Below are 13,712 nucleotides of genomic sequence, written 5' to 3' on the forward strand. Positions count from 1 at the left end.
CCCTCTCCCTCGGCCCTGTCCTCGGCCCTCTCCCTCGGCCCTGTCCTCGGCCATCTCCTTGGCCCTGTTCTCGGCCCTGTCCTCGGCCCTGTTCTCGGCCCTGTCCTCGGCCCTCTCCCCGGCCCTCTCCCCGGCCCTCTCCCCGGCCCTGTCCTCGGCCCTGTCCCCGGCCCTCTCCGGCCCTCTCCCCGGCCCTCTCCTCGGCCCTCTCTCCCCGGCCCTGTCCTCGGCCCTCTCTCCGGCCCTGTCCTCGGCCCTGTCCTCGGCCCTGTCCTCGGCCATCTCCTCGGCCCTGTCCTCGGCCATCTCCTCGGCCCTGTCCTCGGCCCTGTCCTCGGCCATCTCCTCGGCCCTGTCCTCGGCCATCTCCTCGGCCATCTCCTCGGCCATCTCTTCGGCCATCTCCTCGGCCCTGTCCTCGGCCATCTCCTCGGCCATCTCCTCGGCCATCTCCTCGGCCCTGTCCTCGGCCCTGTCCTCGGCCATCTCCTCGGCCATCTCCTCGGCCATCTCCTCGGCCATCTCCTCGGCCCTGGCCTCGGCCATCTCCTCGGCCATCTCCTCGGCCCTGTCCTCGGCCATCTCCTCGGCCCTGTCCTCGGCCATCTCCTCGGCCCTGTCCTCGGCCATCTCCTCGGCCCTGTCCTCGGCCATCTCCTCGGCCCTGTCCTCGGCCATCTTCTCGGCCCTGTCCTCGGCCATCTCCTCGGCCCTGTCCTCGGCCATCTCCTCGGCCATCTCCTCGGCCCTGTCCTCGGCCATCTCCTCGGCCCTGTCCTCGGCCATCTCCTCGGCCCTGTCCTCGGCCATCTCCTCAGCCCTGTCCTCAGCCCTCTCTTCAGCCCTGTCCTCAGCCCTCTCTTCGGCCATCTCTTCGGCCATCTCCTCAGCCCTTGGCCTCTAGGTGCCATGCTGTTTGTTTTCATGGCTCCATAATCTAATTTCTGATCCGAGGTGCTTTATCCAAGTAGTATTAGCAACTCCCCACTGATGTGATCTAAGATCTCATAGCATTTGCGCGCACGCCGCTCTTCATATGACCACACTCCGCTGACATAGCTATCGCTTTCCTAGATAGTTCGACCTCCTTGGGCTGACGTCAAATTACCAGAATTTTGTGGTTTTTGTTTCATCTTAATTTTACCAGGAAGTTTCTTGATGTTTGAACGTCTTGTTTGAGGGAGATCTAGCAAGTTTTTAGCATGGGAATAGCTTATCATACATAGTACATAACTATGGATACCAAGACAATTCAAAGTATCAAATACTTAGCAGCATAATAAATATTTGAAAGCAATCCTTGTTATCCTTAAAAGCATATCATATGGTCATTCACTGTTTACGATGGGTATTGCCTTCCTATGCTCTTGTTCTTGGCCTAACATTCTTCTAACCAGCTCTCCTTGACTCAACCTCACCTGACCTCAATTTTATGTATTTTGCTTTCACAGGATCACTCTCCCCTGTCTTGTCCTGTCATTGGCCCCTGGAAGACACCATCTACATCCCACCCCAACCCCCTTCCCCCTCCTGGGTCTACCCCCCACGATCCCTCCAACCCCAGCCCTGTCCTGTGGTCCCCCCCTGCCCCCACCACGTCTGCGGAGTGGGTGCCAGCCCCCTCCCCTGGGGGCAGCAGTGAGGAGCTGAACGAGCCTCTGGACAAGGCTCTGGAGAACGATGCGGAGGGCGTGTGGAGCCCTGACATCGAACAGAGCTTCCATGAGGCCCTGTCCATCTACCCGCCCTGCGGACGCAGGAAGATCATCCTCTCCGACGAGGGAAAGATGTATGGTACGCCCAACCCTTTTCCCATCTATTCCCTGGTTTTATATGATGACTGACTATATGCTGTCCCCTCAAACGTTCATGTACATACACTCTCATGGACCTTGAAATTGAAGATATGCCAGTTGTATCTGCACTGACCACTTTCCCTCACAAATAAGGCCTACATACGTATACACACATTTACTTCACACACACACACACACACACACACACACACACACACACACACACACACACACACACACACACACACACTTCTTATGAGTTGTGAGTGATAAATGGCAGTATCCCAGAGTACACACATAGTTCCACACACCCTCTCACTACCACCACCACTCACAGCACTCTGGTTCACACAACATGCTGGGTTTCTGCCCAGCTGTCCCTCCCCTCCGTCCACGTGGCTGAGTAGCGTGTGATGGCACCATGGATGTCACACGCCTCTCCATGCTGCTACTCACGTTCTGATTGATACTTGACCAAATCCGCTCACCTTCCCTCTCTCCCTCAGCCATTTCTGTACTATACTAGTATTCATTGACATTTTTGTAATTTAGCAGACGCTTTTATCCAGAGCGACTTACAGGAGCAATTAGGGTTAAGTGCCTTGATTTGAACCAGTGACCTTTCGATTACTGGCCCAACACTCTTAACCGCTAGGTTACCTACCGCACTATTCGATTACATAACTATGGTGAGGGCATGTTATTTACCCCGCTTTGCCATATCTCATTGTCAGACATACATTACTTAATTTCTTGTTGGCCTTCATACCTATGTTACGTCATTGGCTTTTAAGTGTTGCAGTCCAATTAACATTTTGGAATAAAGGTGAAGAAAAAAAGTTATATGCCATGATAAGGGAAAATATTTAGATAAGCAATGTGTTTCGGACATACTATCACGTTTCAGGTAAGACCCAAATGCAGACTGTGTCGAAGTAACAGTGTTTATTACAGCAACAGGGGCAGGCAAACGACAGGTCAAGGCAGGCAGGGGTCAATAATCCAGAGTAGTGGGGCAAAGGTACAGGATGGCAGGCAGGCTCAGGGTCAGGGCGGGCAGAAAAGGTCAAAACCGGGAAAAACGGGAACAGAGGGCAGAACGCTGGTAGGCTTCACGAAACAAAACAAAACTGGCCACAGACAGAGAACACAGGTATAAATACACAGGGGATAATGGGGAAGATGGGCGACACCTGGAGGGGGGTGGAGACGAGCACAAAGACAGGTGAAACAGATCAGGGCGTGACACATACGCAATGTAGAAGGATTGTTTTTTCTACCATAAAATGCTGTTAGTACTATGGAGTGCTTATAGACCCTTCAGAAAGCCATGAAGTGACCTGGAAAAAGAAAGGTGGAGGAATATGTTTCATGATTAATAACTCATGGTGTGATAGTGGTAACGTACAGGAAGTCCTTTTGTTCTCCCGATCTGGAATATCTCACCATCAAATGCCGACCGCATTACCTCCCAAGCGAATTGCCTTCGGTCATCACCACTGCCATGTTCTCTATATTCCCCCCCAAGCCAACAACGCTAAGGCTCTCAAGAAACCCTACTGGACTGAAACCGCAAATCCTGCGGCCGCATTTATTGTAACTGAGGACCCTTTCCTGCAGTCAAATAACCCAAAATCGCCCTCTTGTGGCCTCATGGGTGGAAAGTTATTACATTTTTTCATAATTTCATCTTTAAACTGTTTTTTTTTTTTAACAGCTGAAAATCCGGTGTTTCTATGTCAAACGGTTTTGTTATTTTTCAGTTTTCTAGTGCCTCCATCACAGTCGCACTGTTTGATGCAATCTTTTGCAGTCGCAGGTTTGACTCGAGTGCTGCTTGAGTTCTCCGTAACAGGTCGATGGCCTCTGTCTGTGGGTAGAGACTTGAGCCCATCATCCACATAGAAATGTCTCTCCACGAACTGTCCAGTGTCTGCTCCGTGGTCTTGCTCAACTTCTTGAGCGGCTCGCCTGAGCCCGTAGACGGTGACGGCAGGAGATGGGCTGTTGTCGAAGTTGTGGACCTTCATCCTGTACTCAATTATGTTTTTGTGATGTCATTGTCTCTGTACCATAAGATTCTCAGGTAGTTTCTGTGATCTCTCACAACAAAACAATAAAGCATCTGTTGGGTATCTGCCGTTATTGTTACATGTTTTTTCCTGAAGCGGATGAGAACTCCCAGAAGACTGTTGTTTAGGTCTGTGCCTGTGAGCAGCATGTTGTTGAGGGAGAGACCATACTGCTGTGCATTAGAGTCAAAAACTACCCTGATCTGACCCGACTGGTAGACCCCGAAGGTCGGGTGGTACCAACACTCTTCTCCATCCTTCAGTGGGTGTGGGTGCTGGCTCTGCATAGTTGTTTAGGAATATATTCTCCATGAAGGTGACAAACTGCTCTTTCATCTCAGGCTTCTTGTCCAGGCTTCGGTGTAGAGGTGAGACGGGTGAGCGCCTGTGTGCGATTGTACGGGAGAGGTGGCCTGGGTACTCTGAAGGGGAGAGGAGCTACCCAGCTGTGTGTCTTGTCTTTGTGGAACTCTTTGTCCATAGTGTTTAAAAAGACTGTGTCCTCAATGGAGAGAGCTCTCTTGTTGTCGTTCTCTGTCCTGTTAAACACTGTGTGTCCAAGTTTGTCTTCAGCTGCTTTGTGAATAGGGCTTTCCTTGAATGTATGGGAGAAACAATCTAGAGCTCACCTTTTCTTTCAGATGAATGTAGATGTGACATGATGGGAGGAAGGAGGGCCATTCTCCAATACATTTGTTTTGAAGCTGTTCACGATTTGGCTTGTGTGCGTTTCCCAGGCATACTTCACCCACTAGGACCCAGCCTAAGTCGAGTCTCTGAGCAAAGGGGGCATTGTGTGGTCCATTGATTTGTTGTCTCACTTTATGTACTCTGATGATGTCTCTCCCAAGCAACAGAAGGATCTGGGCACTTTGACCAAGCTCTCCGGTGCAGCCAGTGCTGAGGCTGCCTCTCTATGAAGGTTTAATGCATCTAACTCCGCCGTAGTAGTTGTGCCAACTTGTCTCTTGCCTTCTTACTGTACTGTCCTCCTTAAAACCTCTTAGGGCGCATGAACCGCTAGCGGGACACCTACGACAACATCTGGTGAAATTGCAGAGTGCGAAATTCAAAATACAATTTTTTTAATATTAAACATTCATGAAAATACAAGTGTCATACATAATTTAAAAGCTTAACTTCTTGTTAATCCAACCGCGTTGTCAGATTTCAAAAAGGCTTTACGGCGAAAGCATACCATGCGATTGTCTGAGGACAGCGCCCCACATCAAAATACTTTTTCAACCAGCACAGGCGTCACAAAATCACAAATGGCGATTAAATAAATCACTTACCTTTGAAGATCTTCCTCTGTTTGCAATTCCAAGGGTCCCAGCTACACAATGAATGGTCGTTTTGTTCGATAAAGTCCTTCTTTATATCCAAAAAAGTCAGTTTAGCTGGCGCCAATGATCTCAGTAATCCACTCGTTCAACATGCATACAAACGAATCCAAAAGGTTACCTGTAAAGTCAAACGATGTTTCTAATTAATCCTCAGGTACTCTAATATCTAAATAAACAATCATATTTAAGACGGAGAATAGTATGTTCAATAGGGAAGATAAATAACGAAGAGCGTGCACCTCATTCACGCGCCAACAAGACTACTTTTCTATTGAGACACTACTTGTTCATTTTTCAAGAAACAAGCCTGAAACCCTGTCTAAAGACTGACATCTAGTGGAAGCCATAGGAACTGCAATCTGGGTCCTGTCTATGTGTATATCCCATAGGCTAGCATTGAAATGGCCTGTGACCTAAAAAAGAAATACATTTCCGGATGGACTTTCCTCGGGTCTTTGCCTGCCATATCAGTTCTGTTATACTCACAGACATTATTTTAACAGTTTTAGAAACGTCAGAGTGTTTCCTATCCAATGCTACCAATTATATGCATATCCTAGCTTCTGGGCCTGAGTAACAGGCAGTTTACTTTGGGCACATCAGTCATCCGAAATTCCGAACACTTCCCTGTATGCCGAAGAAGTTAAAATCCATTTTTATGCAATTTTTCTCGTAAAAAAGCGATAATATTCCGACCAGGAATCTCCTTTTAGCTAAACTGAGGAAAGTAAACAAAGCTTTCGGTCGATGCGGGCACGAGCCTGAGTCTCACAGTACTGTAACCAGCCACTACCCAAACGCGCTACTTTGTTTCAGCCAGAGCCTGCAAAGCCACGATTCAGCTTTTTACCGCCTTCTGAGACCCTATGGCAGCCGTAGTAAGTGTCACGGGACAGCTAAGATCCTCACTCTTCAATAAACAGAGACAAGAAGAACGACACCTTGTCAGACAGGCCACTTCCTGCCTGAAACCTTGTCAGGTTTTTGCCTGCCAAATGAGTTCTGTTATACTCACAGACACCATTCAAACAGTTTTAGAAACTTTGGAGTGTTTTCTATCCATATGTAATAAGTATATGCATATTCTAGTTACTGGGTAGGAGTGGTAACCAGATTAAATCGGGTATGTTTTTTATCCAGCCGTGAAAATACTGCCCCCTAGCCATAACAGGTTAAGGTGTACGCAACCACCATTTCACATCCAGCCAAACTCCAATCAAGAACTGAACCAGTCAGGGATAGGCTTTCCATAAACCTCTAATTTTAAGGTTGAAGCGGTGTGAAAAGGCAATGCTTGATGCAGGCTTAAGAAGAATGGCAGAAGATAAACAGCATTATTGCATCACTCTTTTCCAACAATGAGGCTGAACTGCATAATTTTCTATTTCATGTTTTACCACCAACAAAGAAGTAGGACATCATAGTACACGCTAGCTGTGGCTATACAAAACAGCCAATGGATGTCACCAAATCAAAAGACGCTTGGCCAAAAGAATAGAAGGCAGAATAATATAAACTCAGCTGTCAACTGCGTTTATTTGCAGCAAACGTAACATGTGTAAATATTTGCAGGGACATACGATTCAACAACTGAGACATAAACTGAACAAGTTCCACAGACATGTGACTAACAGAAATTGAATAATGTGTCCCTGAACAAAGGGGGGAGGGGGTCAAAATCAAAAGTAACAGTCAGTATCTGGTGTGGCCACCCGCTGCATTAAGTACTGCAGTGCATCTCCTCCTCATGGACTGCACCAGATTTGCCAGTTCTTGCTGTGAGATGTTACCCCACTCTTCCACCAAGGCACCTTCAAGTTCCCGGACATTTCTGGGGGGAATGGCCCTAGCCCTCACCCTCCGATCCAACAGGTCCCAGATGTGCTCAATGGGATTGAGATTCTGGCTCGTCGCTGGCAGAACACTGACATTCCTGTCTTGCAGGAAATCATGCACAGAACGAGCAGTATGGCTGGTGGCATTGTCATGCTGCAGGGTCATGTCAGGATGAGCCTGCAGGAAGGGTACCACATGAGGGAGGAGGATGTTTTCCCTGTAACGCACAGCGTTGAGATTGACTGCAATGACGACAAGCTCAGTCCGATGATGCTGTGACACACCGCCCCAGACCATGACGGACCCTCCACCTCTAAATCGAATCCCGCTCCAGAGTACAGGCCTCGGTGTAACGCTCATTCCTTCGACGATAAACGTGAATCTGACCATCACCCCTGGTGACACAAAACCGCGACTCATCAGTGAAGAGCACTTTTTGCTAGTCCTGTCTGGTCCAGCGACGGTGGGTTTGTGCCCATAGGTGACGTTGTTGTCGGTGATGTCTGGTGAGGACCTGCCTTACAACAGGCCTACAAGCCCTCAGTCCAGCCTATCTCAGCCTATTGCGGACAGTCTGAGCACTGATGGAGGGATTGTGCGTTCGGGCAGTTGTTGTTGCCATCCTGTACCTGTCCTTCAGGTGTGATGTTTGGATGTACCGATCCTGTGCAGGTGTTGTTACACATGGTCTGCCACTGCGAGGACATTCAGCTGTCCGTCCTGTAGCACTGTCTTAGGCGTCTCACAGTACGGACATTGCAATTTATTGCCCTGGCCACATCTGCAGTCCTCATGCCTCCTTGCAGCATGCCTAAGGCATGTTCACGCAGATGAGCAGGGACCCTGGGCATCTTTCTTTTGGTGTTTTTCAGAGTCTGTAGAAAGGCCTCTTTAGTGTCCTCTTTAGTGTTTTCATAACTGTGACCTTAATTGACTACCGTCTGTAAGCTGTTAGTGTCTTAACGACCATTCCACAGGTGCATGTTCATTGAACAAGCATGGGAAACAGTGTTTAAACCCTTTACAATGAAGATCTGTGAAGTTATTTGGATTTTTATGAATTATCTTTGAAAGATAGGGTCCTGAAAAAGGGACGTTTCTTTTTTTGCTGAATTTATATAACAGCTCGAATAAGCAAAGAGAAATGACAGTCCATCATTACTTTAAGACATGAAGGTCAGTCAATACGGAAAATTTCAAGAAGTTTGAACGTTTCTGCAAAAACCATAAAGTGCTATGATGAAACTGGCTCTCATGAGGACCGCCACAGGAAAGGAAGACCAAGAGTTAACTCTGATGCAGAAAATAAGTTCATTAGAGATTGCAGCCCAAATAAATGCTTCAAAGTTCAAAAGCAACAGACACATCTCAACTAGAGGTCAACCGATTAATCGGAATTGCCGATTAATTAGGGCCGATTTCAAGTTTTCATAATAATCGGAAATCGGTATTTTTGGACGCCGATTTGGACGTTTTTTTTTTTACCTTTATTTAACTAGGCAAGTCAGTTAAGAACACATTCTTATTTTCAATGACGGCCTAGGAACAGTGGGTTAACTGCCTTGTTCAGGGGCAGAAGGACAGATTTTGACCTTGTCAGCTCAGGGATTCAATCTTGCAACCTTACGGTTAACTAGTCCAATGCTCTAACCACCTGCTTTACATTGCACTCCACGAGGAGCCTGCCTGTTACGCGAATGCAGAAAGAAGTCAAGGTAAGTTGCTAGCTAGCATTAATCAATCACAATCACAAGTTAACTACACATGGTTGATGATATTACTAGTTTATCTAGCCTGTCCTGCGTTGCATATAATCGCTTAGGTACACGTTGCTCCAACCATAAACATCAATGCCTTTCTTAAAATCAATACACAAGTATATATTTTTAAACCTGCATATTTAGTTAATATTGCCTGCTAACATGAATTTCTTTTAACTAGGGAAAATGTGTCACTTCTCTTGCAAACAGAGTCAGGGTATATGCAGCAGTTTGGGCCGCCTGGCTCGTTGCGAACTGTGAAGACTATTTCTTCCTAACAAAGACAGCCGACTTCGCCAAACGGGGGATGATTTAACAAAAGCGCATTTGCGAAAAAAAGCACAATCGTTGCATGACTGTACCTAACCATATTCATCAATGCCTATCTTAAAATCAATACACAGAAGTATATATTTTTAAACCTGCATATTTAGCTAAAATAAATCCAGGTTAGCAGGCAATATTAACCAGGTGAAATTGTGTCATTTTGCGTTCATTGCACGCAGAGTCAGGGTATATGCAACAGTTTGGGCCGCCTGGCTCGTTGCGAACTAATTTGCCAGAATTTTACGTAATTATGACATAACATTGAAGGTTGTGCAATGTAACAGGAATATTTAGACTTAGGGATGCCACCCCGTTAGATAAAATACGGAACGGTTCCGTATTTCACTGACAGGAAAAACATTTTGTTTTCGAGATGATAGTTTCCGGATTCGACCATATTAATGACCTAAGGCTCGTATTTCTGTGTGTTATTATGTTATAATTAAGTCTATGATTTGATAGAGCAGTCTGACTGAGCGATGGTAGGCAGCAGCAGGCTCGTAAGCGTTCATTCAAACAGCACTTTTGTGCGTTTGCCAGCAGCCCTTCGCAATGCATTGCGCTGTTTATGACTGCAAGCCTGTCAACTCCCAAGATTAGGCTGGTGTAACCAATATGAAATGGCTAGCTAGTTAGCCGGGTGCGCGCTAATAGCGTTTCAAACGTCACTCGCTCTGAGGCTTGGAGTAGTTTTTCCCCTTGCTCTGCATGGGTAACGCTGATTCGAGGGTGGCTGTTGTCGATGTGTTCCTGGTTCGAGCCCAGGTAGGAGCGAGGAGAGGGACGGAAGCTATACTGTTACACTGGCAATACTAAAGTGCCTATAAGAACATCCAATAGTCAAAGGTATATGAAATACAAATCGTATAGAGAGAAATAGTCCTATAATTCCTATAATAACTACAACCTAAAACTTCTTACCTGGGAATATTGAAGACTCATGTTAAAAGGAACCACCAGCTTTCATATGTTCTCATGTTCTGAGCAAGGAACTTAAACGTTAGCTTTTTTACATGGCACATATTGCAGTTTTACTTTCTTCTCCAACACTTTGTTTTGCATTATTTAAACCAAATTGAACATGTTTCATTATTTATTTGAGGCTAAATTGATTTTATTGATGTATTTATTGATGTATACACGAGAGAAACCTTATAGCTGTGATCACTGTGGGAAGATTTCATATAAGTGTTCATTCAGTATTGTTGTAAATGTCATTATTACAACAAATAAATACATTGTAAAGAAAAAAAATAAAGAAAAAAAATAAAATAAAAACCGGCCGATTAATCGGTATCGGCTTTTTTGGTCCTCCAATAAATCGGCATCGGCGTTGAAAAATCATAATCGGCCGACCTCTAATCTCAACATCAACTGTTCAGAGGAGACTGTGTAAATCAGGTCTTCATGGTAGAATTGCTGCAAAGAAACCACCACTAAAGGACACCAATAATAAGAAGAAACCTGCTTGGGCCAAGAAATACGAGCAATGGACATTAGAGCGGTGGAAATCTGTCCTTTGGTCTGATTTGTCCATAATTGAGTCTTTGAGATGTAGAATAGTTGAACAGATGATCTCCGCATGTGTGGTTCCCACCGTGAAGCATGGAGGAGGAGGTGTGATTGTGTGGGGGTGCTTAGCTGGTGACACTCTGTGATTTATTTAGAATTCAAGGCACACTTAACCAGCATGGCTACCACAGCTTTATGCAGCGATACGCCATCCCATCTGGTTTGTGCTTAGTGGGACTATCATTTCTTTTTCAACAGGACAATGACCCAACACACCTCCAGACTGTGTAAGGGCTATTTGACCAAGAAGGAGAGTGATGAGTACTGCATCAGATGACCTGGCCTCCACAGGTCACCCAACCTCAACCCAATTGAGATGGTTTGGGATGAGATGGACCACAGAGTGAAGGAAAGGCAGCCAACAAGTGCTCAGCATATGAGCTCCTTCAAGACTGTTGGAAAACCATTCCAGGTGAAGCTAGTTGAGAGTATGCCAAGATTCTGCAAAGCTGTCATCAAGGCAAAGGGTGGCTACTTTGAATAATCTAAAATATATTTTGATTTGTTTAACACTTTTTTGGTTACTACATGATTCCATATGTGTTATTTTATGTCTTCACTATTATAATGTAGAAAATAAGACAAATAAAGAAAAACCCTTGAATGATTAGGTGTGTCCAAACTTTTGTGTGTGTGTGTGTGTGTGTGTGTGTGTGTGTGTGTGTGTGTGTGTGTGTGTGTGTGTGTGTGTGTGTGTGTGTGTGTGTGTGTGTATGTGTGCCGAAAAGCTATTTTAAAAAATCGGACTCCGCGATTGCATAAAGGAGTTCTGTATCTATAATTCTTAAAATAATTGTTATGTTTTTTGTGAACGTTTATCGTGAGTAATTTAGTAAATTCACCGGAAGTTTGCGGTGGGTATGCTAGTTCTGAACGTCACATGCTAATGTAAAAAGCTGGTTTTTGATATAAATATGAACTTGATTGAACAAAACATGCATGTATTGTATAACATAATGTCCTAGGAGTGTCATCTGATGAAGATCATCAAAGGTTAGTGCTGCATCTAGCTGTGGTTTTGTTTTTTGTGACATTATATGCTAGCTTGAAAAATGGGTGTCTGATTATTTCTGGCTGGGTACTCTGCTGACATAATCTAATGTTTTGCTTTCGTTGTAAAGCCTTTTTGAAATCGGACAGTGTGGTTAGATTAACGAGAGTCTTGTCTTTAAAATGGTGTAAAATAGTCATATGTTTGAGAAATTGAAGTAATAGCATTTCTAAGGTATTTGAATATCGCGCCACGTGATTCCACTGGCTGTTGAGTAGGTGGGACGATTTCGTCCCACATACCCTAGAGAGGTTAAATAAAAAAAAATCTGTGTACGCAACCAATAAACTTTGATTTGATAGGACACACTAGGTCTTGCTGGTAGACGTCTGCTAACAGATGGCTTGCGATAACGATAGCTCGTCTGCTGGTGGTGGAAAAGCGTTGGGTCCAAACGTGGTTGTGTGCTTTTCAGATGAGGTCTGTCATCTCCCCTCACTGAGCCAGCTCCTTTAGCCATTAGCCACATGCTAGGCTATCTGGGCCCGGCGAGTTCACAGCCGTCCCCTGATCAACTCTAACCCCTTATAAAGCCTGCAATAATGGGACGGAGGAGAGGGGGCAGGTGTCACATTCTGTTTTAGGGGAAGAGAGGCTGGGGAGGGAGGGGAGGGTGGTGAGAGCTGGGGGGGGCGCGCTGAGGTGCCCCTTTCTCCCCACGGGGGTCAGGGGCGGGTGATGCGTGCCAGGGAGCACGATGGGCCGTTAGGAATGGCATGCGCTTGGAACCGGGGTTCAAGGCAGCTCCGCTGTAACCCTATACCAGAATAGACGTTTACCCTTTGAGTGCCTGGAGTGAGGGGAGGGAAACAAATAAACACCAAGGTAGCGGCGGTGTCTTGTGCGGCTCCAGGGCATTCTGCACCTGTCCCTGTTGTGTGTGTGTGTGTCTTTATGCCTCCCTCTGTTCGCTGCTATTTCTGTGATTTATCATGCACTCTGCTCCCCCCCACCCCCCGTCTGTCCGTCAGTCTCTCAGCGGGTCTGTCTGCCTTTCAGCTAACCTCCAACTGCTCCCCAAGTTCACGCCTCGCGGCCAGACCAAATTTACTACATGGGAAAAGAGACAAGACTGAACCCGCTGCCCCCCCACACCCCATCAGCCCCTAAACAGCTAAGCCCACCCCCCACACTGACCCCCCACCCTGTTTATCAGCCCTGTCAGGGTCATTGACAGACCTTTCGACACATTGCTACAACTCAACTCATTTCAGCCTAAAGCTATGTTAATCTCATTCTCAGGTTGAGGTTTTAAATTGAAGTATATCATTACATGAAGTGAGAGGAAAACCTATGGAAATACACTACCGGTCAAAGGTTTTAGAATACCTGCTCATTCAAGGGTTTTTCTTTATTTTGACTATTTTATACATTGTAGAATAATAATGAAGTCATCAAAACTATCAAATAACACATATGGAATCATGTAGTAACCAAAAAAGTGTTAAACAAATCAAAATATATTTTATATTTGAGATTCTTCAAATATCCACCCTTTGCCTTGATGACATCTTTGCACACACTTCCCATCCAACATGATAGCGCTTGAGAGGATCTACAGAGAAGAATGGGAGAAGACTCGAGGCTGTAATCGCTGCCAAAGCTGCTTCAACAAAGTACTGAGTAAAGGATCTGAATGTCTAACAATCTGTTTTTGCTTAGTTATTATGGGGTTTGGTGTGTAGATTGATTAGGGGGGAAAAAACGATTTAATCCATTTTAGAATAAATCTGTAATGTAACAAAATGTGGAAAAAGTCAAGGTCTGAATAATTTCCGAATGCACTGTATTGCGTTTCCTGTCTACAACACTGAACAAGTGCCATTTCAGAGGCAACAATGTCATACTGAGATGGGGAACCGTTAATTATGTAGTATGCGTATAGATCCTCTTCATCCATTTGTAATTTCTTATATCGAGAGGAATGTTTGTGTCTCATATTTCCTCATACA

General features: G+C 45.6%; 1 protein-coding gene across 1 annotated transcript in view; it reads left to right on the top strand.

Moving 5' to 3' along the window:
- The first annotated feature begins 1,324 nt into the window (after window positions 1-1,324).
- Window positions 1,325-13,712, top strand: part of LOC106584453 (transcriptional enhancer factor TEF-3) — a 35,579-nt gene continuing 23,191 nt past the window's right edge. The window contains exons 1-2 of the mRNA XM_082968249.1: window positions 1,325-1,348; window positions 1,452-1,794. Coding sequence (XP_082824375.1) covers window positions 1,325-1,348; window positions 1,452-1,794 — 367 coding nt within the window. The remainder of the gene's footprint in view (window positions 1,349-1,451; window positions 1,795-13,712) is intronic.

This window comes from Salmo salar, chromosome 23 (assembly GCF_965601325.2).
Source record: "Salmo salar chromosome 23, fSalSal1, whole genome shotgun sequence".
NCBI lineage: Eukaryota > Metazoa > Chordata > Actinopteri > Salmoniformes > Salmonidae > Salmo > Salmo salar.